General features: G+C 41.5%; 2 protein-coding genes across 2 annotated transcripts in view; both read left to right on the top strand.

The window, feature by feature from the left end:
- BBS7 (Bardet-Biedl syndrome 7) overlaps nucleotides 1-8395 on the top strand; it is a 46151-nt gene extending 37756 nt beyond the window's left edge. The window contains exons 16-19 of the mRNA XM_065404632.1: nucleotides 13-122; nucleotides 222-325; nucleotides 5192-5315; nucleotides 8259-8395. Coding sequence (XP_065260704.1) covers nucleotides 13-122; nucleotides 222-325; nucleotides 5192-5315; nucleotides 8259-8395 — 475 coding nt within the window. The remainder of the gene's footprint in view (nucleotides 1-12; nucleotides 123-221; nucleotides 326-5191; nucleotides 5316-8258) is intronic.
- Nucleotides 8396-17893: 9498 nt separating this feature from the next.
- CCNA2 (cyclin A2) lies at nucleotides 17894-27571 on the top strand. The gene is made up of 8 exons (XM_065405330.1): nucleotides 17894-18040; nucleotides 18708-18960; nucleotides 21412-21524; nucleotides 22404-22627; nucleotides 23321-23525; nucleotides 24920-25033; nucleotides 26864-26997; nucleotides 27520-27571. Exons 1-8 carry the CDS (start codon nucleotides 17894-17896, stop codon nucleotides 27569-27571), a joined length of 1242 nt encoding a protein of 413 aa, XP_065261402.1.
- The last annotated feature ends 283 nt before the right edge of the window (nucleotides 27572-27854 follow it).

Here is a 27854-nt window from a genome sequence, read left to right as displayed (position 1 = left end):
TTGTTTTGGCAGAAAAGGGGAGGGATTTTTCAAATCTGACAACATTTCTACCATATCCATTCTAAAAGATGTGCTCTCTAAAGAAGCCACCAAAAGGAAAATTAATCTCAATATATCATATGGTAAGATTTTTTTTTTCTCCTCTACTTCATTTTATCATCTTATGCATGAAATGCATTAAAAGTATTGATCTGATTGCTAATTTTTTTTGTTCCTACTAGATATAAATGAAGTATCTGTGAACCACACATTAAAACTAATCCACCCGAAACTAGAATATCAGCTGCTGTTGGCCAAGAAAGTTCAGTTAATAGATGCTTTAAAAGTAGGTATCTGATCATAACTTCTACTGTGGAGAGGGGAGGGGGAGTTGTTTGGTTTTAGGGTGGCAGCGACCAAGTTATACGTGACTTGTCAGATGCATGCCGTCACTGTGTTTGCAGTATTTCTGTTGCCAGGACTGCTGTTCATGTATGTTGGTTATCAAAGAGATTTTGTTAAAAAGAACTCCATACACCACTTGTATTCGAGCTTGACTAGTGAGTAATCTGTTTTAATGATTGATCAGTTATTTGTGACCAGCTTTTTAAATATAGCTACCTCTTGCTACCCTGTCTAACACTGGTTCTCCAGCTCCCTCCTTCTCTTCCTTGGCTCCAGATAAACTAAAATAGAACTGGTCTTTAAACCAGAAGATAATCACCTGCAGCAAAAGATAAACTAAGACTCTTGGGGTTCTGCCCCAGCTATCAGCAGGAAGTATGTGGCGATTATTCAGAAGTTATTAATCTTTGACCCTGGAACCACGTCAGTAATCATTTGAAGGTGGAAGTAGTCTAAATTGGAGAATCGATTGATGTCCTGCATTTACTACTCCTAATACACATTTTTAAAAACTCCCCTTAAGGATAGTCTTGAAGGGAGGACTGTACCTTTTCTGTGGCTACACAGAAATCTAGTCTGTTCAGAGTGTTAAACTGAATAGGCATCCTTCTAAAGATGCAGATCTATAAGAAATGGTGGTTTATTCTCCAGTACAATTGTGTCAGACATCTGTCACGCCTGATATATTTATCTGGTCTCCATGACAAATGCAGATTCTGCAAAATGTAAGCCTTAAATAAATTTCTAACCCATATGGTTACAAAAATTTAAGTTTCTAATTGTGAATCAAGCATAGACAGCTTTAAATGTCTCTAAGAGGTGTAAACCATCCCAGTTGTCTCAGTCAAGTGTTAATTCTGAAATCCAAAGATGACCTTTTAAGAGACGGATTTTCAAAAAATGTCGGTGTTTGTGTGTGGCTACACAGTTACTACAGTTGTGTGTGTGCAGATCAGGGAATTGCACCTGTAAATAGCCAAATAAAGGGCAGCAATAGCATCGGTTCTAAATGTGCCTAAGTCAGTTTCTCCACTGAAGCCCTAGGACAGCGAGGAAAAACAGTGGTTAGATGCGGGAGAGTGGTTGTGGTATTTAACTGCTGTCCACAATACCACAGCAGCTGGCTGCTTCTGCTGAAATAATCCATAATTAATAGTTAAGATGTTGATTTGCCTCTCCTTCAGTTTTGGCTGCTATGCTGGGGAAGTCTCTGCTACCTATTCCTTCTCAAGACTCTTTTCACCCTGGCAATAAAATCTCCACTGCCTTCCTGTGTTACTGTTCATAAATTTCTCAAGCAGCAACAGAGTACAGTTGACATGATTCTTGTTTATTTAATTGCTGTGCAGAGGACTGTGTGTTGATCAGTTTCATGGCTGCTAGTCTAGTTAATTTCATTTGTGCTGCTGCTTTTTAAGACTAAAAGCAGCTGCCCTACTGGAGCTCTGTTTCTGTACACTAAGGAAGACAGCACTGCATTGATTCATATTTCAAATATTTTCTTTACAATCATACTCACTAGAAACTTTTTTTTTTAATGGAAAGCTTTAAATTCTGTAGAATTACCCCCCCCCCCCAATGTGCTAGTTGGCAAATGGATTGTTTTAACCTCTTTCTTAACTGTCAAATGCCACAACTCAGCCTGGAATCTGAATCTGAGTTCTCTGGCTATTTAATGTCCTACAACTGTGGTTCTCTCAACCAGGAGTGTGTGTACCCCTGGGGTAAGCAGAAGCCCTCCAGGGGGTGCATCAACTCACCTAGATATTTGCCTAGTTTTACAACAGGCTACATAAAAAGCACTAGCTAAGTTAGTACAAACTAAAATTTCATACAGACAGTGACTTGTTTTTACTACTCTACATACTATACACTGAGGTATAAGTATGATATTTATGTTCCAATTGATTTATTTTATAATTTATATGGTAAAAATGAGATTTTGTAAGCAAGTAGTTTTTAAGTGAGGTGAAACTTGGGGTATGCAAGACAAATCAGACTCCTGAAAGGGGTACAGTAGTCTGGAAAGCTTGAGAGCCACTGCCCTACAATAAAGGTTTTTTGACTAGAATTTTATTAACAGTTCTATTGATATATGAGCCAGAAAGGAACCTGGCTCCCTTTTTCATTTCTGTGTTTGGTTCTGTAGCACTAACAGGAGTAAAATATAATAAAGGTTTGTTGCTAGTTAGCAGGCATGACTTGGAATAATATACAGGGAACTGCTCTATTAAGTGCCACTTTACATAGACATTTTTCTGAGGACAGTCTCCCTTGAACATCCCAGTTAAATACATGGAGAAAGTTCACATCTCACAGCACTATTGTTTCTGTCTGTTTGGAGATTCAGGCAGCATAGCATCAGGTCATGTTGAGGAGGTTGTCTCTTCAACCATAAAACAGATTTTTTTTTTTTTTGTTAATGAAAGTTTAGGTTTAGAAGAAATAGATGAAACCACCAGAGAAGTGGTGGTATAAAATGCTAGTGAGTAATAGTTTAGTCTGTCCTCTTAAAGTGTCAAGAAGAGTTTAAGCAACTGTTCTTTCCTTATTTCATGGTATCATGTTGGTTTTTTAAAAAAAGAACACCATAACTTGAAATGAAGTCTGTTTGTTTTTAAACATTAATTATAAATAGTTTCAGGTACTATACTTGCCCTAGATTCCTAGAAGACCCACTGGCAACTTTTTGTGACTTCTGCAATCGAACTTTCCTACCTTTTCTTCTTTTAAATGTTTGTCCCTGTTTCTGTGTGAACAACCAAACAGCAATGGGAAAGTGACTACTAAATTGGAAAAGTGGCACTGACTATATGCTATGTGCCCAATTCTAATCCTATTGTAGTCAATGGAAAGACCTCAATTGATTTTAAGGGGAATGGGATGAGACCTAAAGTGCTGTCACTGCTGCACTGTGTAAACAAACTGAAAACATAGAGAATTTGTTCTCTTAATTTGTAACAATAGTAGCTCAGATTTTTAGATAAAGTGAGGGGGGTTTTTTGTTTAGGTTTTTTTTGTTTTGTTTTTGTTTTTGTTTTGTTTTGTTAATTGGAGCGTCCTTTAACTTTTTAGGGTGGTGATTATATTTCTTGGCTACTGGATTGTTTAAATTTTGATATTTTATTTTAATATATGTGGCAGTCAAAAAAAAAACCCTTTGAAATAATCTTTCCATCCCCCAGTACTCAGTTTGTATCCAGAGGGAGAGTCCCATTCCTGCAGCCACAAAAGAATAATGTCTGCCTTTAGTCTAGAAATGGTTAAATATAAGGAGGGATGGGGGAGTATTGCTCATAATCTTAACTTAGTCTGAAAGAACAAAGGATAATTTGAGCTGAGGTCTTTTTAAATATTTTGTTCTCATAAATCCCAATGAATTGTCAGTGTAAAGCAAGATTATGTAGTCTTTGATGGAGTTCTTTCTCCTAACTACTTGAAAATATATTTCTGTTCTTTCTGTGGACTTACTGACTTTAAAAAGTGACTATGTAAAAATGACACTTTCTTACTCAGCAGATCTGATCTCTGGGTATCCTATTTTCTGATGTTGGTAACCAAAATATGTTTTGGGAGTTTTATTGCTTTTTACCCTTTGCAGTCTTGAAGAATCAGCATAGTTGAAGGAAACTGAGCAGTTTTTTGTTCCTTCTTGTGAAATAACAGAATTGTTTATGTAATTATTGGCACTTCTGAACACCTATATAACCTGGGCTTGTCCTGGAGAACCTTGCTTACAAGTGGTGATCAAGGGGAAAAACCAACAACAACCCATCTTGATTCTCAGATTGCAGAGTTTCTGGGGCTGTCAGCTAGAGAGAACATCTTTTTAGTTGTAAGCTATGCCTGTTAGATACAAAAATTAATGGGGAAAAAAAACACAACTCCACAATGCCACTTTTAGTGGTCTATTTCCGCAGTAGAACAACATTGTAAGATAACTATAATACATGTTGTTAAAATTATATGTTTAGTTTAAAAAAAAAAAAAAAAAGTTACAGGACCAACTTCTTATGAAGTCATTTCCAGAGCCAGAAGATAATGAAAATTCTAAGATTTCAGGTGCCCCAATTCATTCTTTGAATTGGCCAGGACAGGTTGAACTATCACTCCTATTTTTGACAGCCAGTAGTTTCTCTGTTGAATTTTTCAGTATCAGTTCCTGTGTTACTGTAATATTCTCTACATTGGGATATTGCGGTTTGTACTTTTACTCACCTCAGAAAGCTCCAAAACCCAGACTGATTTTGTAGCATAGAAATGGCCTGTTGAAGTAACTCCAAATGCTTGTTCACTTGACGATTCCTTCATCAGTCCATAGACTATTTCTAAAAAAGGTGAGCAAACTAGTATTTAAAAGTAACACCGTCTAATGTGGTAGCAAATTCTGAGTAGGATCCATTTTCATCTGATGATACCGTTTCTTATTCTGAGTTCCCAGAAAGACACCAAAATCAGATTGGAAAAACTCCAGTATAAGATCACTGTTCCGTTCCAAACCACCAGCCAGTGAAGAAACAGTATTGATGAACTGTGAAGGGGAGTCATATTCTGCTGGTGTTCAGAAATGGAAGCTGTAACACAGGGGTTTGAGAATCCAGCGTTAAAAGTGGGCAGTACTGTTTGGAACTTAGTGAGGAGAGGGAGAAAAATTACATTTCCAAAATAGTAAGAGCAGTTTTGAAGGACTGTTTCACCTGTCTATGCACTGCCTCCTGTCAGATCTAAACTCCATTTTCATTTCTCTTAGGTTTTTAGAGTTGACAGCCTTTTAATTCTTTTATAACATTTTAAAATCTATTTTAAGGAGTTGCAGATTCATGAGGGAAATATGGACTTCCTGATACCAGAGTACCGCTGCATTTTAGAGGAAGCAGACTACCTTCTTGAAGAGTACAAGAAACAACCTGCACATCTTGAGAGACTTTATGGTTCGTTCATTAATAGAGCTTTTCTCTTTTTTAGCTTCTTTTTCTTTACACTAAAAATATTAACAGCCAGAGAGAGAAAGAGAGAGAGCAATAGACAGGATAAAAATATAGTTCTAAGTTTTCTAGTAATAGCACTAGACTAAATTGGCAGGTAGGTACAATCTAGTAGCAGCAGGAGGACCAGTGGATCACAGTGAATATGCATGTAAAACTCTTCTGGGTAAACTTAAGAGTCTGGGTATTACTGCAGATTTTGATATTATGAAATAAAACTGAAAAATAAAGGTAAAAGTCAAATTATGCACTTAGTATTATTGACATACATATAAGAACAAATGCAAAGTACGCCACTTAGGAAGGAACAATCATTTGCATATATACAAAATAGGAAATGACTGCCTAGGACAGAGTACAGTGGAAAGGGATCTGGGGGTCATAGTGCATCACAGGCTAAATATGAGTGAACAGTGTAACGCTGTTGCAAAAAAAGCAAACATTATTCTGGGATGTTAACTAAGAGGAGTATTGTAAGCAAGACATGAGAAGTAATTCTTCCGTTCTACTCCGCACTGATGAGGCCTCAACTGGAGTATTGTGTCCAGTTTGGGGCGCCACATTTCAGGAAAGATGTGGACAAATTGGAGAGAGTCCAGAGAAGAGCAACAAAAATGATTAAAGGTCTAGAAAACATGATCTATGAGGGAATATTGAGGGGGACATAAGTTTTCAAGTACATAAAAGGTAGTTAAAAGGAGGAGGGAGAAAAATTGTTCTCCTTAACCTCTGAGGATAGGATAACAAGCAATGGGTTTAAATTGCAGCAAGGGCGGTTTAGGTAACAATTCCTAACTGTCAGGGTGGTTAAGTACTAGAATAAATTGCCCAGGGAGGTTGTGGAATCTTCATCATTGGAAATTTTTAAGAGCAGGCTAGACAGACACCTGTCAGGGATGGTCTGGATTAGTGGTTCTCAACCCGGGGGAGGGGACCCACTGGGGGGCCGTGAACTGGTTTCAGGGGATCTGCCAAGCAGGGCCGGCATTAGAGTTGCTGGGGCCCAGGGCAGAAAGAGGAAGCCCCACCTTGTGTGGCTGAAGCTCGGGGCCCCGAGCCCTGCCACCTGGGGCTGACGCCAAAGCCTGAACAACTAAGCTTTGCGGGGCCCCCTGTGGCCTGGGCCACCGGGTAATTGCCTTGTTTGCTACCCCCTAACACCAGCCCGAGCTTTTATATGCAGAAAAACAGTTGTGGCACAGGTAGGGTGACCAGACATCCCGATTTTATTGGGACTGTCCCGATATTTATTTGTTTGTCCCGCGTCCCGACCGATGTTCGGTCGGGACGCGAATTGTCCTAATATTTTGCCCTCCGGTGCACAGGCGGAGGAGGCTCGCGCCCCTTCCCTCCCCCATTGGATCCCTCCCCAAATTCCCGCCTCTTCCCCAAGCACGCCGCATTCCTCCTCCTCCCCCCTCCCTCCCAGGCTTGCGCTAATCAGCTGTATGGCGGCGCAAGTGCTGGAGGGAGGGGGGAGAAGCAGGATGCGGCAGCCCACTCAGGGGAGGTGGAGGCGAGCTGGTGCAGGGGGGCGGGGCGTGGAGCTGCCGATGGGTGCTCAGCCCCCACCAATTTTTCCTATGCTCCGGCGGCTCTTGGGTTGTTGTGGGGTTTTTTTGCTTTTGTTTTTGTTCTTTCCTCCACTGCTGGCTCTTGGTTTTTTTGTTTTTTGCTCTGCCGGCACACCCTCCCCCCCTCCGATATTTCACGTCTCTCATCTGGTCACCCTAGGCACAGGTAGGCCGTGGAGTTTTTATAGCATGTTCAGGGGGCTCTAACCCAGAAAGAAAAAGGTTGAGAACCCCTGGTCTAGATAATACATAGTCCTGCCTTGAGTGCAGGGGACTGGACTAGAAGACCTCTCATTGTCCCTTCCAGTCCTATGATTCTATATGAAACTCTTCAGAAACTCAAGAACGATTCAGAAGAGAACCTTAGAAAATGAATCAATGAGATCTAAGGCAGTGCTGAAAATTCAGGAGTTGGATTATTCTAATGAGATTCATGCACTTTATTTAGTGGAATGCTAAAACAGAGGGATGACTGTGTTATAACCCCAATTCAGGAATGCATCCTTATTCAGGACAGCTCTTCAACATGTGCTTAACTTTGGATATGTGTTTATGGCCTGTTGATGTAATATGGCAAGTGTTATCTTGACCAAAGATGGATTTAAGCATGTCCTTAAGTTCTCTCCTGAATCAGGCTCTAAGTCATTGTATTTACATTGAAAGTCAAAAGTGAAAGACATAGTGGGAAATATAAATACAAATCGTAGATATATAAAATTGAAATCTGATTTTTCTACTAAAGTACTGAACTTGCTGGATCAGAACTTCTTAGTAATACCGGTAGAAAAATTCAAGAACTGACCAATTCACAATGCACCAGAAGCCTTGAGACCCTATAGATCTTAAAATTATCCAGTGTTGAATGGAATCTTTGCATATCTGGATCTTGAAATCTGTAAAGTAACCACGGAAGCTGCTCACAGCACATACAATCTGCAGGTGTGACAGTGAATAGGCTTCAGTAAGCCTACATACACACGCTGTTAGTTGAATAACACATTTTAAAACTTTTTTTTTTTTTAAGCAATTTTCTTTCTGTCCTAAGAGCACCTTCCACTTGAGATGCAGGTAATTCAAAGGCAGAAATGCTGTTATTTGGAATGTAGCTGAAACATAAAGTATTGTAGGATCCCAGGGCCTCTGGTACTTCAACTGTAAATGAATTTTGAAACATATTGCATTAAACTAAATAATTTTAGTTCTATAATCTAAAAGAAAGTCAACCATAATTTAACTCAAATTACATTAACAGTAGTTTTCTTTTAATAAAAATAAAGCAAAGACTAAACCTTGTCAATCAACATTATTTTTGCAGGCATGATTACAGATCTCTTCATTGATAAATTTAAATTTAAAGGCACAAATGTGAAAACCAAAGTTCCTCTTCTTCTGGAAATTTTGGACAGTTATGACCAAAATGCACTGATTGCATTCTTTGATGCTGCTGCCTAAACTAGAAGAAATGATATACTGGGACAGTTTTCTTATTGATGTGAATCAGGGCAATCAGATATTGAATATTTTTAATTTAAGTGCTTTTAGTATATCTTGATTTGCTTTTATGTATCTAACATTTTGCTGTGTTGACAGTTCTATAATGTGGTCCTGTACTTGTATTTATTACAGTATGTTCAGAATTTGAGCTGAAAATAACTGTAAAGCCTATTGCATATAAAGTATGTTTACTTGAATACCGATCATAATAGCTGAAGAAAATTGTGATAGGATCAGGTGCAAAGACTTAAATATTTTTGAAAATACTAACTTTTATTACTCTAGTTAAACAGGACATGGGAGAAGATTCCACAGTTGTAAGAGTTCTAGAGAAACAAGTCTTTGTGGAGTTGGCATCTGTCTAATATTAAATATATTGGGGGAAATTAAGAAAGTAACAATTGGAAATGTATAGCTATATCAAACTGTTTAAAATACTCACTGTATACAGAAAATGGTACAATACTGTAAATTACCTGTATGTTGTATATATTATAGATATTGAAGACAATTTTGTATGTAGGAAGGGAAAGAGGTACTTAGTTGCTTTAAAGGGTAATTAGGTGTATAATTGCGTTATGTTGCATAAGCCATCTAGTAAGTATAAAATTCTTAAGAACGCGTATAAATTATTGTATATAGTCCCCTTAGAAGGGATTGAGTTAGATTGCCTCCATACTGCTCCTATGCCTGAAATGCTCACTGTCACAATCTATCAGGCGCTTACCCTCTTTGTGGTTTTTTTCCCCCTTCCAAACCCTCCCGAAAAATTTCTATTACAAAGTCCACAGTCTCTAACATCTTTTAGTAACAATGGCATCTCCTATCTCTCTCAAAGCATTTTTGAGAGAACACTTTTCTGTCCTATGGATTTAGATGGTAAGCATATTAGGGCAGGAAGACTAACTATCATCATGCTGTCTATGCCTAACAAAAAATAAATCTATTTTCAACGAGTGATGTTGGATTTAATTATTTACACTTGCTTAATAGCCAATGCAGTTATGTAGCATACCAGATGATCCAGAGGCAGTGATGGTGAACTGAGCCTTATAGCATCATGGGGTGATGCCTAGGAGCCTTCCTCATAACATGTCAAAATCTAAATTTTCATTTAGCAAACAATTGTGTTTCTATCCCTCATGTTTGCCAAGAAAAATTTGAAAATGTGACTCAAGTGTAACTCATGCGGTGATGTTTGCCAACAACCTACATCAGCCATTAGAGCCACAGAGGAAGCTGCCTTCCTTCACCCCCACTACCCAAAAAGTCAGGATGCTCTGCTAGATTGGCTTTCCCTGTGGTTGGAATTACACCCCTCATGGCTCCACTTCTTTGCTCTGACCTATTGCTGTTATGGGCCAAGTGAAGAGCATGAATTAAGTTCTGGTAGTTTCTCGTGCTATCCACTTAGGGCACCAAAATTGTGCCTGAGTCTCCTTGCTATTTTTTTCACTTTTATAATCATTTCTTTTTACATTTTTTTCCTGCTCCTTGCTATTGTGTGAAAGACCCACTCAAACAGAAGGCAGGCCTTGATCCTGCATCAGGATCTGACAATACTGTCCCCTGCATGTGTTCAGAATCCCATTGTACTAACGTAGAGGTCTGCAGGAGCAAATCAAAATTGACTGACTATACCAGCATAGTCGTGAAAATGATCACATAAAGTGCTGTCAATTACACAAAGTAATGAGAGAAGAGAAAATGGTTTTTCTCTTTAATTTCTTGTTAATGTTTAGGATGTTTTTAAACAACAGTAGGTTAACAATTTTCAGATAGCAGTGTGGTTTTTGGAAGTTGAAAACAACTCTGTAAGTGTGGAGGCTACTATCAAGCCTCTTGGATCTGGCTTCCTTTTCTTCCTCATATTCCCATTAACCCCACCACTATGTAGGAGATAAGCTGACCCATTCCAAAAGCAATTGTGCGTTGGTTTTGAACCTACTGTTTCCTTTGCTGTAGAGATCCAGAAGTTAAAAAATCAAACAAACTGAGCAATTACAATTATTCCAGAACATTAGAAGTATGGATGAAGAATTGCCTGCTATAAAATTAAATCGAAAGACCATCCTGAAAACTAGATCAGATGGTATTTTAAAATAATGATTCTTTTCTAGTTATTGGTGTTAAAATGACAGTTAAAAGGGAAATCAAGAACCTATTTTGGGTCTCATTCAACACGATCAAGATGCAAAGAGACTAAGGTATACATATTTTGCTGACATATGCTTTTGTTCAGAAGGAATCCATCCAAGCTGACAAAGAATGTGCCTGATGGGTGTAGTTATTTACACCTTAAATGACTGCTTCTTGGAGCAGCTAGTCCTGGAACCAACAAGAGGAGAGGCAGTTCTTGATTTATTCCTAAGTGGAGCACAGGATCAGGTCCAAGAGGTGCATATAGCTGGAGCGCTTGGTAATAGTGACCATAATATAATTAAATTTAACATCCCTGTGGCGGGAAAAACACCACAGTGGCCCAACACTGTAGCATTTAATTCAGAAAGAGGAACTACACAAAAATGTGGAGGTTAGTTAAACAGAAACTAAAAGGTACAGCACCAAAAGTAAAATCCCTGCAAGCTGCATGGGATAGAGCCAAAATAGAGGCTCAACTTAAATGTATACCCCAAATTAAAAAACCTAGTAAGAGAACCAAAAAAGAGCCACCGTGGCTAAACAACAACGTAAAAGAAGCAGTGAAAGGCAAAAAGGCATCCTTTAAAAAGTGGAAGTTAAATCCTAATGAGGAAAATAGAAAGGAGCATAAATTCTGTTAAATGAAGTGTAAAAATGTAACTAGGAAGGCCAAAAGAGAATTTGAAGAACAGCTAGCCAAAGACTCAAAAAGTAATAGCAAAAAATTTTTTAAGTACATCAGAAGCAGGAAGCCTGCTAACCAACCAGTGAGGCCACTGGATGATTGAGATGCTAAAGGAGCACTCAAGGATAAGGCCATTGTGGAGAAACTAAATGAATTCTTTGCATTGGTCTTCACGATTGAGGATGTGAGGGAGATTCCCAAACCTGAGCCATTCTGTTTAGGTGACAAATCTGAGGAATTGTCCCAGATTGAGGTGGTTTTGGAACAAATTGATAAACTAAACAGTAATAAGTCACCAGGACCAGATGGTATTCACCCAAGAGTTCTGAAGGAACTCAAATGTGAAATTGCAGGCCTACTAACTGTAGTCTGTAACCTATCATTTAATCAGCTTCTGTACCGAATGACTGGAGGATAGCTAATGTGCTGCCAATTTTTAAAAAGGGCTTCAGAGGTGACCCCGGCAGTTACAGGCCAGTAAGCCTAACTTTGGTACCGGGCAAACTGGTTGAAACTATAAAGAACAAAATTGTCAGATACATAGATGAATATAATTTGTTGGGGAATAATCAACATGGTTTTTATAAAGGGAGATCATGCCTCCCCAATCTACTAGAATTCTTTGAGGGGGTCAACAAGCATATGGACAAGGGGATCCAGTGGATATAGTGTACTTAGATTTTCAGAAAGCCTTTGACAAGGTCCCTCACCAAAGGCTCTTAAGCAAAGTAAGCAGTCATGGGATACGAGGGAAGGTTCTTTCATGGATTGATAACTGATTAAAAGATAGGAAACAAAGGGTAGGAATAAATGGTCAGTTTTCAGAATGGAGAGAGGTAAATAGAAGTGTCTCCCAGGGGTCTGCACTGGGACCAGTCCTATTCAACATATTCATAAATGATCTGGGAAAAGGGGTAAACAGTAAGGTGACATAATTTGCAGATGATACAAAACTACTCAAGATAGTTAAGACCCAGGCATACTGCAAAGAGCTACAAAAGGATCTCTCAAAACTGAGTCATTGGGCAACAAAATGGCAGATGAAATTCAATGTTGATAAATGCAAAGTAATGCACATTGGAAAACATAATCCCAACTATACATATAAAATGATGGGGTCAAATTACCACTCAAGAAAGAGATCTTGGAGTCTGTGGATGGTTCTCGGAAAACATCCACTCAATGTGCAGCGGCAGTCAAAAAAGCGAACAGAATGTTGGGGATCATTAAGAAAGGGATAGATAAGACAGAAAATATCATATTACCTCTATATAAATCCATGGTACGCCCACATCTTGAATACTGCATGCAGATATGGGTCACCCCATCTCAAAAAAGATATATTGGACTTGGAAAAGGTTCAGAAAAGGGGAAACAAAAATGATTAGGCTTATGGAACAGCTGCCATATGAGGAGAGATTAATAAGACTGGGACTTTTCAGCTTGGAAAAGAGACAACTAAGGGGGGATATGATCGAGGTCTCTAAAACCATGACTGGTATGGAGAAAGAAAATAAGGAAGTGTTATTTACTCCTCATAACACAAGCACTAGGGGCCACCAAATGAAATTAATAGGCAGCAGGTTTAAAACAAACGAAGTATTTTTTTACACAATGCATAGTTAACCTGTGGAACTCCTTACCAAAGGATGTTGTGAAGGCCAAGACTATAACAGGGTTCAAAAGAGAACTAGATAAATTCATGGAGGATAGGTCCATCAATGGCTACTGGCAGGGATGGTGTTCCTAGCGTCTGTTTGCCAGAAGCTGGGAATGGGTGACAGGGGATGGATCACTTGATGATTACCTGTTCTGTTCATTCCCTCTGGGGCACCTAGGATTGGCCACTGTCAGAAGACAGGATACTGGGCTAGATGGACCTTTGGTCTCACCCAGTATGGCCATTCTTATGTTCTAGTTGGTTACCAGACAACAGTCAGCTTAGAATTCACAAGTAAATCTAATATTTGATGGCTGTTTGATCTGGATAGTATATACTAAAGTACTGAATTATTTTTTATTACCTATTCTTATTAGACCAATGACCAAAATTCAGAAGGCCAAGTGTTATACCCTTGTGAAATGTTGTCTCCCAATTTGTAAACAGTGGCCCAGCTGCTGAGGTCTTTGATCCAGTCCAAACATCCTCTTCCCGTGAATAGTTATTGCATTTACCCCAAATTTGTGCATCTTCGAGAGTGGGCAGCATTCCTCCTCCCCCTCCCCCCCCGCTTCGTTCCCACCTCCCCTGTGGAAGAAGCGGGGAGTCCAGTGTACAAAAACGTACATTTTCCAACATCCACTGGGGGTACAAGGTGTTCTCTTCAGGGTTGGCTTTCCAAGACAAGGGCTTGCACCAATTCAGAGTGACCCTCTGTTGCTTTTGCTAGCTCCCTGGCAGTGCAGCTGCAATAGAAGCTTGGAAAGTGCTTGCTTTCCTTGAAGTGCTGCTGCCAAAGGGAACAATCTAAACATTGGTCCACACTGTGCCTTTACTCAGCTTCTTCATGCTTGTAATCTCCTCTGCGGATCCACTGGTGCAGGTAGATGCAGGTAGTGCCACAGAGGCATTATTGTTAACCCCCTTGTGTCAAAAGTAGCATGCACTGTGTACATGGGTCTACTCAGTTCAATCTGGCTCTATTCTCACACTGGCTTCCAGTTTATTTAAAGATTAATTGCATGTGGTGTTAAAATTATTTATTTGTATTACAATAGTGGTTAGAGGTCTCATCTGAGATTGTACAGTACCTAGCACAACTGGGGCCCAAACACCTGAGAGACAGTCCAAAGAGCTTACAGTGTACATTAGGATGGGAAATAGAGGCACAGATAGGAGACGTGACTTACCCAAGATCACAAATCTGGTCACTAGCAGAGCTGGGAACAGAATCTAGGTTTCCTGAGTCCCTGGCCAGTTCCCTATCCACTGGACAATGCTGCCTCTCCATATTTATGTGATTTACAAATGCAAATAAAACAGCACAAAATAAAATGAATTTTAAATTATTTTCAGCATTTCTGGTGCTGGAATACTTTTGTTTCTTGTGTATCTCTTCACAGAGTAGTAATATAAAGAAAATGTACTACATTCTATAAATCAAATGGCCCTTAGAACAATGAATTTAGCAATAAATATATTTATAGTTTTACCATATTAAATCAAAGTTTGTATTCATTTATCATCTTCAAGTAACTAAAGTCTGTTCCCAATGTGAAAAGAGCATATTTTTTATTCCATGCCTTTTATTCATCTTTCTACAAGTGTTTTCTTCTATTGTTTACTGAAAGAACGGTAAAATGTCATTTATGAACATTTTTATTGTTTCAGAATCAAAATTATAATGAAGATACAATATTCACGTAAAATGTATCATCCAGGAAAAAAAATCAGTGTAAAATCAGCCAAAAACTTCTTGGAGGGGAGAAGAGAAAGCAAAAATATGTGTATGTATATCCTGAACATCTAATAAATTAATAAATGTTGCTTTAAATACTATAGGGGATCATGGTTAAATATTCAAAGTTGTGGACACATTTCATTAATAATTAGGTAAAATAGATAATCCTTAATAGCCTTATTTTTATACTTCCATAGCTAGGATTTTTTTTCACCATCTTAATAATAGAAAATCCCCATTCCATATGAACTTTACATAAACTATATTTAGCTCAAAAAAGAAACCAAGAGCAATTAATTTAGATCATATCAACAGTAATTTTGTCTGTCTAGACCAGCTGGCTTTTGATCTACCAGGCACTAGAAAAACTTTTTTCATTAAATATATTATGTAAAATAAATTAATGTGCTAACTAGAACTATTTCCTGCTTCCCTCCCATGCCCACTCTCCGGCCTCAAAATACCAAAGCAAACCAGTAGGAGGGACTGGTGGTGATGGGATCAGTGGTTCCATGTCGCCTATAAAGGTGTGATCCTGCAGTCTTTAGGTTGGTGAAATGAGTTGTAATGGTCTGAGTTCAATTTTTAGTGGATAGCTTTTCTCAAAGAACATTATCACAATTGGTGCCTTTGTCAGTGTCAGCAGAAGGATTGAACATTCATGAAGACTGAATTATTTTCTGACTCTCAAAGGTGGTCCCTCCAGAAATGGGTGGAAACATTAATGTGATAACTTATACTGCCAGTGTCATTGCTATGCTAGTTTTGAAGAAAAACAGAACTTCAGTCTTATGTACATCAGTGTACACCTTTAACACAAGCACTACATTAACTGTAGTAATATACCAATCTTTTTAATATTAATTTTTATTTACATCATATGAATTTCAAAATATAACATCCCAGAAAAGTTTCAAACCTTAAAAAAAACAAAATCAGTGGTTTTAAATACCACTACAAATCTCATTAATAACATTTACCATGTTTCAAAATTCACTCTGTAAGTAAAGGCCTGTATATGTAGATAGTTTTGTAATACTGTGAACTTTTACAAGGATTATTATTAATTTACTGTATGTTGTTATAACACTCAAAGTAAATGTTTACTGTGAAATAAGCACTATAAACTGCCCTTATAATGAGAAAGATGTCACATACAGCATCACTTATCTACAAGATTTTGTGCCACTTAATAGCATGGGGGAACCCTATATACAGATGATAAAAATGTGATTAATAATTTTAAAATGAATCAGTAATTTGAAATTAAAAAATCACTACCCATAGAGGGGCATATACACACAAAAGTGCCAACTCCAAGTCAGGAAAACAAGCTATTGGGTCCTTACACAGGGGCTGGAACTAGGAGTATGGGAGATGCTGCCACACCCCCAACTTGAAGTGGTTTCTATTATATACAGGATTTACAGGTTGGTACAATGGCTCTCAGCACCCTCACTATAAAAATTATTCCAGCACCCCTGAATCCTTGGTAGAAAAAGAAAAGGAGATAAACAATTCCCACTTACAGACATAAAAAACAAACAAGCAATGGGTAGCTGGTTCACACTGTGGGGCAGAGTCTAGCTAGCATGATTTTTATATTTAAAACTATCCCCTGGGTCTGGGAGTTTAGATGACCCAAAGCCCATTGAAGTAAAGTGAGAGTCTTTTCATTGACTTCAATGGGCCTTGGATCATGCCCAATCCTAGGCAGCAGAGTTAAAAGGGTAATCTGACCAAAACTGGGGATGAATCTGCCTTTTCTGTGTTTGGCTCCATTGGAGGAGTGTGGCAAGAGTTGAGCTGTTATCCCATACTTTTTGCTGTAAAATTTCTGCTTTATGGTTTGGTGTTAAAATCCAAGCACACATAGCTCTTATATTCTGCACTGCTGCTGATCCCTAGTATAATAGGATTTAATTAATACATATGACATACTGAGTTAAAACTATCTACATGAAATAAAATTGTTTTCCAATTCGGACTGTTTTGGAAATATATATACTCCATGATACAAGATACCCTGAGTTGGGTTTCTAAGTTTTCATAAAAAATAGATTCTTATCTAAAAAGAGAGATTTTATTCAACAATGATCACTGCCTTCTCCACTGCACAAATATACAAGGTAAGGGCTTGTCTACACGAAGAAGTTAATTTGGATCAAGGCAGGGTGTGAATATAGAGCATAATTGCTATTGCTAACTGACTGTGGGGAGCTCTTATTCTGGAATAAGGTTTTTCAAAATTCCAAATAAATTTAATCCACTTCCAGAGTAGGTTAAACTAAACAGTAGCAAAGAACTCTTACTCTTCTGGTGTAAGAGCATCCACACAAGCAGTTAATCAGGAATAGGTGTCCCTGTAGATAAGCCCTAATTAAATCTAGTTTTACTTAAGAAAGTGAAAAAAGAAAAAGATTATAGTGATGTAGCCTCCAGGCTCAAATTCACCTCGCTCCTTCGCCAAGAGTGTGTTAATTCTCCGTTAGTGTCAACTGCCTGGCTCACAAATGCGGAATTACAAGACTGAGGCCATAGAAAACTAGGAGGTTGAAAGAACGAGGAGTACTTGTGGTTGAGGACACTAGGCCCGTGCCGTGAGCCTCCGCACCGAGGACTGTCTCATTTGTCGGGGATCTTTGTCACGGGTTTGCTGGGCACGGAGTTGCTTTACAGAAGAGGCGCGCGCCCCGGTACAACCCCGCCCGGCCTGACATTCTAGGCGCGGAGCAGCCCCGAACCGCCAACGCCTTTTTTATCCAACCACCACGTGCCCGAGGGTTTGCGGGATCGGGGCCTCGCGCTCCTACCGCTGTGCCGTCAGCCTGGCTGCGCAGCGCCGCACGAGGCAGCGATCTCCCACCCTGCCCCCGCCCCGTGGCTGTGGCTGCCCCTCGCGCCGTTCCCTCCCGCCCCGCCCCGCCCCGCCCCGCCCATGCCGACTGTTCGCGCAGCGCGTTTGGCCCCCGCGGGGTGCCGTAGGCGGTGTGACGTGTGGCCCTGGGTTCCCCATTGGCGGATTCAATAGTCGCGGGCTACTTGAACGGTGGGAGCGGAGCGGGCTGGAGGAGTTGCCCGCAGCGCGAGTCCCCTTTCTCCCGGGCACCCCAGCGGCGCGGCGCCTCTATCCCCAGGGAGCGGCCGCGGAGCCGGGTGCCCGCCGAGCTCCGACCCCCCGGTACACGCGGCTGCCGAGCCGCGCAGGAGCCCCCCGGCGCTGGGACGATGCTGACGGGCGCCGCTGACCTGGAGCAGGAGAACCAGGAGAATGTGCCCCCCGGCGGCAAAGCGCGGCCGCCCGCCGCCGCCTCCGGGGCCCGCCCGGTGCTGGCGCTGCTGCGGGGCAACCAGCGCCGCCCGACCCAGCAGCAGGCAAGGCGGGCGCTGCACGGTGGGGCTGCCGGGCGGGGGCGCTACGGGCCGGGGCTCTGGTGGTGGCTGTACTCGCGTCGTCCCTACCGCGTCTAGTGACGGGCGGGCGCGTCTGCACCGGGGCGCTGCAGCGACCGGGACCGGCGCCTGTGCTTGGACCCCGACTCTCGCACCCCGCAGTGTGAACAGCCACCCGGCATCCGCCATCTTAGGGTCGCGCTTCTCTCTGCTGCGCCCCGCGGAGCAATGAGCGGGCCGGGGGCAGCGAGCTGTCAGCAGCCGGCCGGGGGAGCTGGCTCCTGCTGGGCTGGGGATGCGGGGCTCGGCTGGGGTGGGCGAGGAGCCTAGACAGCAACGCGCCAGCATTGCCGAGAGACGGGCAGCCTCTGTGGCTCCTGCCTAAGCTGACCACCTGGGAGCGCGGGCCGGGCACATGGCGGTGGCTCTCCTCTGGCAGAAGAGAGAGGGCGGACTGCTCAGGCACGACGTGACTAGCTCGGAATAGTGCCGGGGCCTCCATGGACAGCCCTAAATCGAGATGTAAACCACCGGGCGTTAGGCTGCAATGGAAATGTGGCGCGTGTGTGCTGCCTTGGGCTCCGGAGCCCTGTTGGATGGAAGGAGGGGAGGGCTCCATGGAAACACTAATGGCAAACTCTTATTTTAGGCTGCTCTTGCTCACGCACCCTGGAGTATTAATGATGAAAACTATGGCAAAGTTCCAGCTGGGAAAGCGGGTAACAAACAGCCTGCTTTTGCCATCCATATGGATGAGCCTGATGGGGAGAGACGAAAGAGACAAGTGGTTCCTAAAAAGGCTGTGTCCCATGAAGAGGTTCTAGGCTTAAATACTGCTGTAACGTCATTAGGAGACAGAAAACCCTTAGCACCCCTAGACAATCCAATGGATCTTAGTTTTGGTAAGTATGTTAGTTACTAACAGAAAATGGTGTATAAAGCATAGATTTTGTCTTTGAAATTGACATGCCCAATTCAGTACTGGGCTCTCATAGGCTACTTTATACAATACATCAGTTTAACTAGGTACTACATAAATTTAATTGCAGTTGAAAGTTACAAATCTGTAGTCTGTTCAAACATGCAGTATTGTAGCAAGAATACTAGACTTGCATCTCTTGATAATTCCTAATGCATTTGTCAGTTCTAAACAGCAGTGATTCTCAACCTATTTACTATCCTGGGCTGCATATGCAGCTCTCTATGTGAAATGTGGGCCACATCTATCCACACTATATATACTACCTGTATGACCCCAATGATGTCACATGGGCTGCAGCTCTGTCCTGATTGGGTTGGGGGTTGAGAACCACTACCAGTGTTGAGGCTCTGGGGGTGGGAGGGCACTAACCCACCCTCACCTAAAGCCTCCTCCTCTTCTTCTGCCCCCCCCCACCCCCCAAGGGGAGGCTCCACTAGACCCAGGTGTCAAAAGATTACAGGGACAACAAATGAAAAAACAGGGACCAGGAATGAGGATTACAGGTTCAAAAGCAGGGATCCAGAGGGAGACACTGACCAGAGAACCTCAGACACTACCCACTGCACCTTATATGCATTTGTCTGTAGTTGAGCCAGAATGTATTCACTTGGTTTTTCTGAAGTGAACACTTTTCCCACTATGCTCCTGTAGTGAATCACTGCCCGTAGTACCAGGTCAGTGAAACTAAACTTGCAAAATCCTAGCAGAAACTGGATGCAAGTATCTTTAAATCACACTTCCAATCTCAACCTCAATTGGATTATCAAAAGTAATTTATCACAAACAAGAATTCTCAATTTGATTGTGGGAAGACCAGACCATTCTAGATCTTAGATCAGAGCAGTACCCACAGGGAAGTGTCAGTCTTTGCTGTGATCTTTCCATAAGTAATGGAACAATCTCATCTTCCTATAAAGGTCCAGTTTGAGTGATTTAGGGTTGCTTAGAAGACCTCCCAAATCTAGAGGCTATTGGAGAGGACATAGATTTGAGTTGGTAGGTGGCTAATCCCTGAAGCTGCTCTATTTCTTCCTGATACTTCCTCCCTGTGCATTACCAAAGCTATTTTCAGTCAACCACTCTGCTTTGCCCACTAACTGCTGTATTTGTGTGTGTCCTTACCTTTCTTAGTCCCACTGTGGCTCATGAGTGACTGATCTGTTTGAGCCCTGCCACCTTGTAACTTATTGGAGGGGGTTATGGGTTGCAGGAAAACACAAACCACTCTAGAGCTTTGCTCCTGGCTACAGTCTTGGAGGCTAAAGGGAAAAGGAGCAGAGTATTTAACTCCAGGCAGGGTCTCTGCAGAGACTGGAATGCTCTTAGCTCAGAGGGTACTGATAGGGTGATACCTCTAGCTCCTGCTGACTCCAGGTGTGAATACCGGAGCTCCAAACTCAATCTGAAAATAAGTGCTTCAAAATGCTTGAATTCATTTGGGGGGGGGGGGGGGAGAGGGAGGTGAGTGTGGCCTCTACTACAGAGGGATGTGGAGGTCAGGGGTTACTGCGAAGGAAAGTGTGGGGCAACACAAATACTGCTGCTATGTTGGTCTTGCTACATTCTATATTGACTCCTTGATGTGTATGCACAGGTACATCACAACATGCCATGTATTAAAAACATAACTGACACTGACTGACTGAATCTAACAAGACTAATACTTAATTCTATGGTTCCCTTTTTACATTGCTGTCTAAAACGTCTAATCCAATTTCCAGAACTAGAATCCACAATGTAATTCCTTAATCCCCTCTGTCCAAGTATTAAATGGGTCTAGATTGGGTCAATTAACATAATTTATATGGTAGCCTGCTGGTTTGTGGATTCCTAAAATAATGACAATGGGACATTGTAGTTATTCTCTACATGTAAATACGTCTGTGGAAGGACCATATCAGTAGCCTAGTTCTGTAGCTCTGGCAACTACTTAATCCCCATTGTGAAAATCTACCTCCATTTTAGACCAACCTCTAAACTCACTAATCAAAGGCTTCAGCTTACTCTAAATCAGCACAGAACTTGAATTTTTATTTTAACATGGTAACACAAGGTGACTTCTCCTGATTGTCAGGCTAGAGTTACCCTTTGCACTTCATGTTTGCCATTGAGCTCCATTTCCCTTGGAACAGTTGATAAGGGATTCCTGAAGAACAAATGTGTCTAGTTCCCAGTGACTACAATGAAGTATAAAACTGCAAACTGATAACTTTCTGGTCTCCCTGGACTGCTGCAGCCTTGGTGGCTCAAATGCATAAGAAACTAAACTAACACTGGGTGTCAATCATTAGACTCTCTTGTAAATGTGTGGGCTGACAACTCTACAAACTTAAATTAATGTGGCTACTATCTTGAATTATTTTTTTTTTAGATTCTCCAAGTATTATGGATATATCAGTAACTCAAGAAGTGGAAGAAAAAGTAAATGTTAACCAGGTGCCAGACTACATTGAAGACATCTATACATACCTTAGGGAAATGGAGGTAAGAGGCCATAAATATGCCCTTAGAACTAGAAGTGTTTGGTCTAATTTCTGGACAGAATGTAATAATTCTTATGCAGGGTGACAATTAGCAATTTATAGGTTGAGAGAGGACACTAGACCAGGGGTCGGCAACCTTTCAGAAGTGGTGTGCCAAGCCTTTATTTATTCACTCTAATTTAAGGTTTCGTGTGCCAGTAATACATTTTAACGTTTTTAGAAGGTCTTTCTATAAGTCTATAATATATACAACAATAGTTTAGTTGTATAAAGTAAACAAAGTTTTCAAAATGTTTAAGAATTTTTATTTAAAACTCAATTAAAATGCAGAGCCCCCCAGACCGGTGGCCACGACCCGGGCACTGCAAGTGCCACTGAAAATCAGCTTGCGTGCCGCCTTTGGCATGTGTGCCATAGGCTGCCTACCCCTGCACTAGACCGTGGAATCATTTCCTGATGAAACTGCTGAACCCTTCTCAAATTGTACTAAAACTGGCTAGATAATCCACTGAACACAAAATAGAGAACAAGCCCATACTGGCTGGACAATGGACTTGGTGACCTAAGACCTTTGATATCTAAACTAGATTCTACTTTAGACGTAGTATATGTGTTTAACCAACTCCTGGATTCTTATCTGTGGTGGATTTTTGGTCCGTAAGAATAAGAACATAAGAATGGTCATTCTGGGTCACACCAATGGCCCAGTATCTGACAGTGGCCAATACCAGGTGCTTCAGAGGGAATGAACAGAACAGGTAATCATCAAGTGATCCATTCCCAGCTTCTGGCAAATAGAGGCTAGGGAACAGCCTTTTCTCTGCAAGATTCAAATACTAATTAAATCTCTTATGTACATAAATCACAACTGTCTTAACAGGTGAAATGCAAGCCTAAAGTGGGTTACATGAAGAAGCAGCCTGATATAACAAACAATATGCGAGCTATTCTTGTGGACTGGCTGGTGGAAGTTGGAGAAGAATATAAATTACAGAATGAAACTCTGCACTTAGCTGTAAACTACATTGATAGATTTCTTTCCTCAATGTCTGTGCTGAGAGGGAAGCTTCAGCTTGTGGGGACTGCAGCTATGTTGCTAGCATCGTAAGTTTAAACTAGCATCCATTGCTTTTCAACTTCTAGAACTTGATAACCTTTCCTGTAGGTGTCCAGAGGGAAAATTTGGGGGCTGTATTTTCTTTTTCCTCGTCTGTAGAAAAGAACTGGGGATGGTGGCACAACTTAGTGAATCCTTCTTTTCCCAAGAAGACTCAAGAGGCCTAGATTCACATCTGGCATCCTCATATGTGCTTTAAAACAAACAAAAAAAACCCTGACATTTGCAAGCCATGGAATGTGGCTTCTGTCTTTATCTGAGCTCATGTAACTAGCACTCTAAAATCAATACTCAAAGGCTTTTTACAAGCCTTTGTCTCAGGGTACATATGGCCAATGAGAACATGGAAAGACAACTGTATTCAAATTTGAACACAACTCAATTTGAGATTCCTGGAACTACAGTAACTAGCAGTACTAGTTTTGGTACTAAAAAAATCACATTACTATCAATAGTGTACTGGGAAGAATTGCTTAAAGCTTTCAGTATAACATCTAGATCTCTAAAGCCATACAAAGTGACAATGTAGCAACCAGCAGAGTTTCTAGGGATGTACAGTTCTCTGCCATCTCTCCAACTGCAGTCAGATTTGGCAAACATGATGATTCTACTAAACACTGAGACTGATGGACATGCTCTTTACCTGTAGCTGCCAGCTTACTGTTTCTTTCAAACTGCAGGAAGTTTGAAGAAATCTACCCTCCTGAAGTAGCAGAGTTTGTTTACATCACAGATGATACCTACACCAAGAAACAAGTCCTAAGGATGGAGCACTTAGTGTTGAAAGTCTTGTCATTTGACTTGGCAGCTCCAACAATAAACCAGTTCCTCACTCAGTACTTCCTACACCAGCAGACTAATGTTAAAGTGGAACATTTATCAATGGTAAGTATGGATTTGGAGTTAACAGTCCTTTCTGGATGCATTAGGCTTAGTACTTGTGGAGCTTGCAGGCTTGCTGTCATTCCCCACTGGAGAAGAGGGGATGTGCCAATTTTTTTTGGAAGAACTGAAATTTTAGAACTGGCAGGCTGAGAACAGCAGCTTTGCTTCCCTGTCTGGTTTCTAGAGGTTGCAGCTGGCACTCTATTCTAGTGGTGAGCCTGCAGTACTCTAGTGCTCATTATAGTGAGAACTGACCATAAAAGATGGCCTTTCATGCCTGTCACAATGAGAATTCAAATACTGGTTCAGCCTTGGCTGAGGGTAAGACAAATTCAATGGATGAACTACAGTAAACTAAAATGTAAAGCTTATTACGTGATCTCAGGAAGACTTACTATAGTCTACTTTGTAAACATGTGGTGGTCTCTACAGCACTGGCTCCTTCAGGCTCATTGTAGACCAGGGGTGGGCAAACTTTTTGGCCCAAGGGCCACATCTGGGTGGGGAAATTTCATGCAGAGCCATGAATGTAGGGCTGGGTGTGGGGTGGGGTGCAGGAAGGGGTTCAGGGTGCAGGTTCCAGCCTGGCACTGGTTACCTGGAGCAGCTGTAGTAGGGCTATGGTGGGCTCCCCACCTGCCCTGGCCCTGCATCACGCTGCTCCGGAAGCATCTGGCACCATGGCCCCTGGAGGGGGGAGGGGCTCAGTGCACTGCAGGCACTGCCCCCGCAGCCCCCATTGGCCACGGTTCCCTGTTCCCAGCCAATGGGAGTTGCAGGGGGTGGTGCCTGTGGGCAAGGGCAGTGCATGGAGCCCTCTGCTGCCCCCTCATCTTCTCCTCCTTCCCCCTCCCCCCCAATCCCTCATCAGGATGTGGTGCTGGCCACTTCCGCGAGCAGCACGGGGCCTGCAGTGCCCTGGACGTGGCAGTCCCGTGGGCTGGATCCAAAGCCCTGATGGGTTGGATCCAGCCCCTGTGCTGTAGTTTGACCACCCCTGGTCTTCACCAATATTTGACTAAATCCTAGCTGAGATGAAAAGGACACTGTTCTGATGTAAAACTAAACTCTCCCTTGGGACACAGGCAGCAACTATAGAAATAGTCAAAATATTTTGAAATATATGAAGTGGAATAACATAGGCACCAGAGTATAGAACCAAATACTTTTTTTGGATCTGAGACTTTCCTTTGAATATTAAGAGCTATATTTATATTGCTGCAAAAATTGGATGCTTGTCTTTGTGTCTGGAGAGCTCTAAATTCTTAAACACTGTATTGAAGGCTAGTTAACAAATAAGTGTTGGTGTACACTTTAACAAGGAATATGATAAGACTGTAACCATCTTGTACTGGTGATAGCTTCTAATCGTTTGGCAATGACTTTCTTTACAGTATCTGGGGGAGCTGAGTTTAATTGATGCTGACCCATACTTGAAATACTTGCCATCACTTATTGCTGCTGCTGCATTTCATCTAGCAAGCTATACAATCACTGGACAAACCTTGGTATGTAGAACAAGTAGCTTTAGAGAAGTCTCACTTAATTATAATTAAATAGCCTTAAATACAGCAAATTGCAACATTCTGTATGAGCTGTTCTTAATAGAAATTATGCATTGCCAGCCAAGAATAGGTTTTGATCTTATATGGGGTTGAGGGTGTGCTTAGTCTAATTTTAATTGTCCTTAGTCAGAACTCAGTAATGGTTTCTACACTAGCCCTTTGGCTAGATTCCAAAATCAGCAAGCTTCTAACAGTGGGTGACCCCTAGAGGAGTACTTTACAGAATATGGGGGGGGGTGTCGTATCTTCCCCCCTCCCCCCCCCCAAAAAAACACACATCTTAGTGCGATCTCCAGTACTCTCCTCCTAAAGACTGTCTCTTGCAGGGACACTTTCTTTACTGAAACAGTATTTTAGTTCTTTTGCCTTAACTACTTGGAAACACAGAGGAAAGGACCACTACTGGAAGAACAAACGGCTATGTCTTACTCTTAGAGCCTAGCACAGTTGAGATGATGAATAGGATGTTTTTGTCTGATAAGTAGTTATAGATCCACAGGTATGGGTATACAGTGGAAGATTACATGCAGCTAAAGCTTCTTTAGCAGTTCCAGCTTGATATTTTCACTTTTGTAAAGTGCATTGGCATAACACTAATAGCTACTTTGCCGAGGAATCATGCATTCTGCTAGTACCCTTTCTACCTGCAGGTGGAGACGTCTAATACCCACTGTCTAGAATAGTATTAAGTATAGCTTTGTCTTGTATTCCAAGTACAGTAACTCCTAATGTTATGTTCCTGAAAAATGTGACTTTAAGCAAAACGATGCTAAGCAAATCCAATTTCCCCATAAGAATTAATGTAAAGGGGGCGGGGAGTAGGTTCCAGGGAAACTTTTTTCACCAGACAAACTATATAGTGTGTGTGTGTGTGTGTGTGTGCGCGCACACAGTATATGTGTTAAACAATTTTAATACTGTTCACAGCTATGATTGTGAAGCTTGGTTGAGGTAGTGAAGTTAGAGGGTGGAAGAGGGAGGGATATTTCCCAGGGAATATCTTGCTGCTAAATGATGAACTAGCACTCGGCTGAGCCCTCAAGGGTTAAAATATTAATGTAGCCTCTCCTGCAAGGCAGCACGAACACAAGGGAGGGGAGACAGCATAGCAGACACCCCCACCTTGTGTGGGGGGTGGGGGTGGGTGTGGGTGGGGGGTGGGTGGAAGGGAAGAGAGAGATGCACACTTCCCCTTTAAGTAAGCTGACCCACTCTTAAGGGTGTTGTCTTTTTAAGTCTATCAGGAACTTGGGGCAGCAGCTGCTGCCCCAAGCTCTCTATTTGTCTGTGTCCCTTCCCTCTTCTATATGGAGAAGGGGTAAGCGGGCTGCAGGGGGGAGGGGGACACCCTGACATTAGCCCCTCCTGCACAGCAAGCAGGAGTCTCTGGGAGCAGCTCCAAGGCAGAGGGCAGGAGCAGCACATGGTGGGGGGGGGGGGGAGGGACAGCTGAACTGCCTTGATAGCTCGCTGGGTGGCTGCAGCACAGGGAACTTAGGGGGGCTGGTGGTCCACCCTGGTTACAAGCCCCCACCAGCTAGCTGCTACAGGCTGCTCTTCCTGCAAGCAGTGGACAAAGCAGGCGGCTACCAAACAACTTAAAAGGGAGCATTGCACAACTGTAAACGAGCATGTTCCCTAATTGATCAGCAATGTAACAACGTTAACCGGGACGACTTTAAGTGAGGAGTTACTGTATGGGAAAACTGCTGCAAAGTAACTGATGGAAAATACGGCATATTAATCTGACCAATTTATTTTCCCTTTCCTCAGCCTGAATCTCTGTCCAAAATGACAGGATATACCCTTGAAAGCCTTAAGCCTTGTCTCATGGACCTCCATAAGACCTACCTCAGAGCAGCACAACACACACAACAGTCTATAAGAGAGAAATACAAGAGTACAAAGTAAGTACCCACTTCTGTGGGTAAACTCCAATACATACCTCTAATTTAAGCTAAGCAGGCTAGCTAGCCTATTCTGTTAGAGTAGACCACTGAAGGTTGTCAGCACACTCAATATTGGAAATCTCCTCTTCCTTGCTTTTTTGATCCCGGCATGACTCCTGTCACTGATTTGGCCACTGTCTGCTCATAATATATGAGCTAGTAACCACAACAGATGTGGTGTCTTGACTTGCAACTCAAAATGTAGTCTCAGTCCAGAAATGGAGACTGATTGCAGGAATTGCTTGGTGAAGTTCAATCACCTGTTAAAGAGGTGACCATTATGTCCCTTCTAGCCCTAAAAATCTAATTACAAAATAAGGAGTTTTAAACCTATTAAGTGTTTGATTTAACATGTTCTGACCCATGGCAGACAGATGCTAGTTTACAAACTGTTAATGCTATATTGTCTTTAATATAATATAATCCCTTTAGCAGAGATTGTTCTAACATGACTACATCTGACACCCTTTTCTCCTTCAGGTACCATGGAGTATCACTCATTGATCCACCAGAGACACTAAATTTATCATAACAATCAAGAGACTCTCAATGTGTATTATACTTGCAAGCAAATGATGTACAGTTTTAACTCTGGTCAATATTTTAGATGTCTTACAATCATTTCAGAATAATACCACATGTGGTGTAACTTGAAATTATGAAGTTTGTTAGTTTTTATATGGTTTTAATGTAAATCTTTTTGTACATGCAATCTTGTTCTAAATATTTAGCTGAGCTCTTTTATAAAGCTGTTCTGTTCAAATATTGAATTAACCATGAAGGTGAACTGTTAATGTTTGTTCCAAAACTACTAG

The sequence above is a fragment of the Emys orbicularis genome, chromosome 5 (assembly GCF_028017835.1).
Source record: "Emys orbicularis isolate rEmyOrb1 chromosome 5, rEmyOrb1.hap1, whole genome shotgun sequence".
NCBI lineage: Eukaryota > Metazoa > Chordata > Testudines > Emydidae > Emys > Emys orbicularis.
Note: the sequence above shows the minus strand (reverse complement) of the source record. Positions and strands in the feature narration are given on the sequence as shown.

Coding starts and splice junctions, on each gene's coding strand:
- CCNA2 (XM_065405330.1), top strand. CDS start 17,894: ATGCTGACGGGCGCCGCTGACCTGGAGCAGGAGAACCAGGAGAATGTG. Junction 18,041..18,707: donor GCCGCCCGACCCAGCAGCAG/GCAAGGCGGGCG, acceptor CTCTTATTTTAG/GCTGCTCTTGCTCACGCACC. Junction 25,034..26,863: donor CAATCACTGGACAAACCTTG/GTATGTAGAACA, acceptor CCCTTTCCTCAG/CCTGAATCTCTGTCCAAAAT.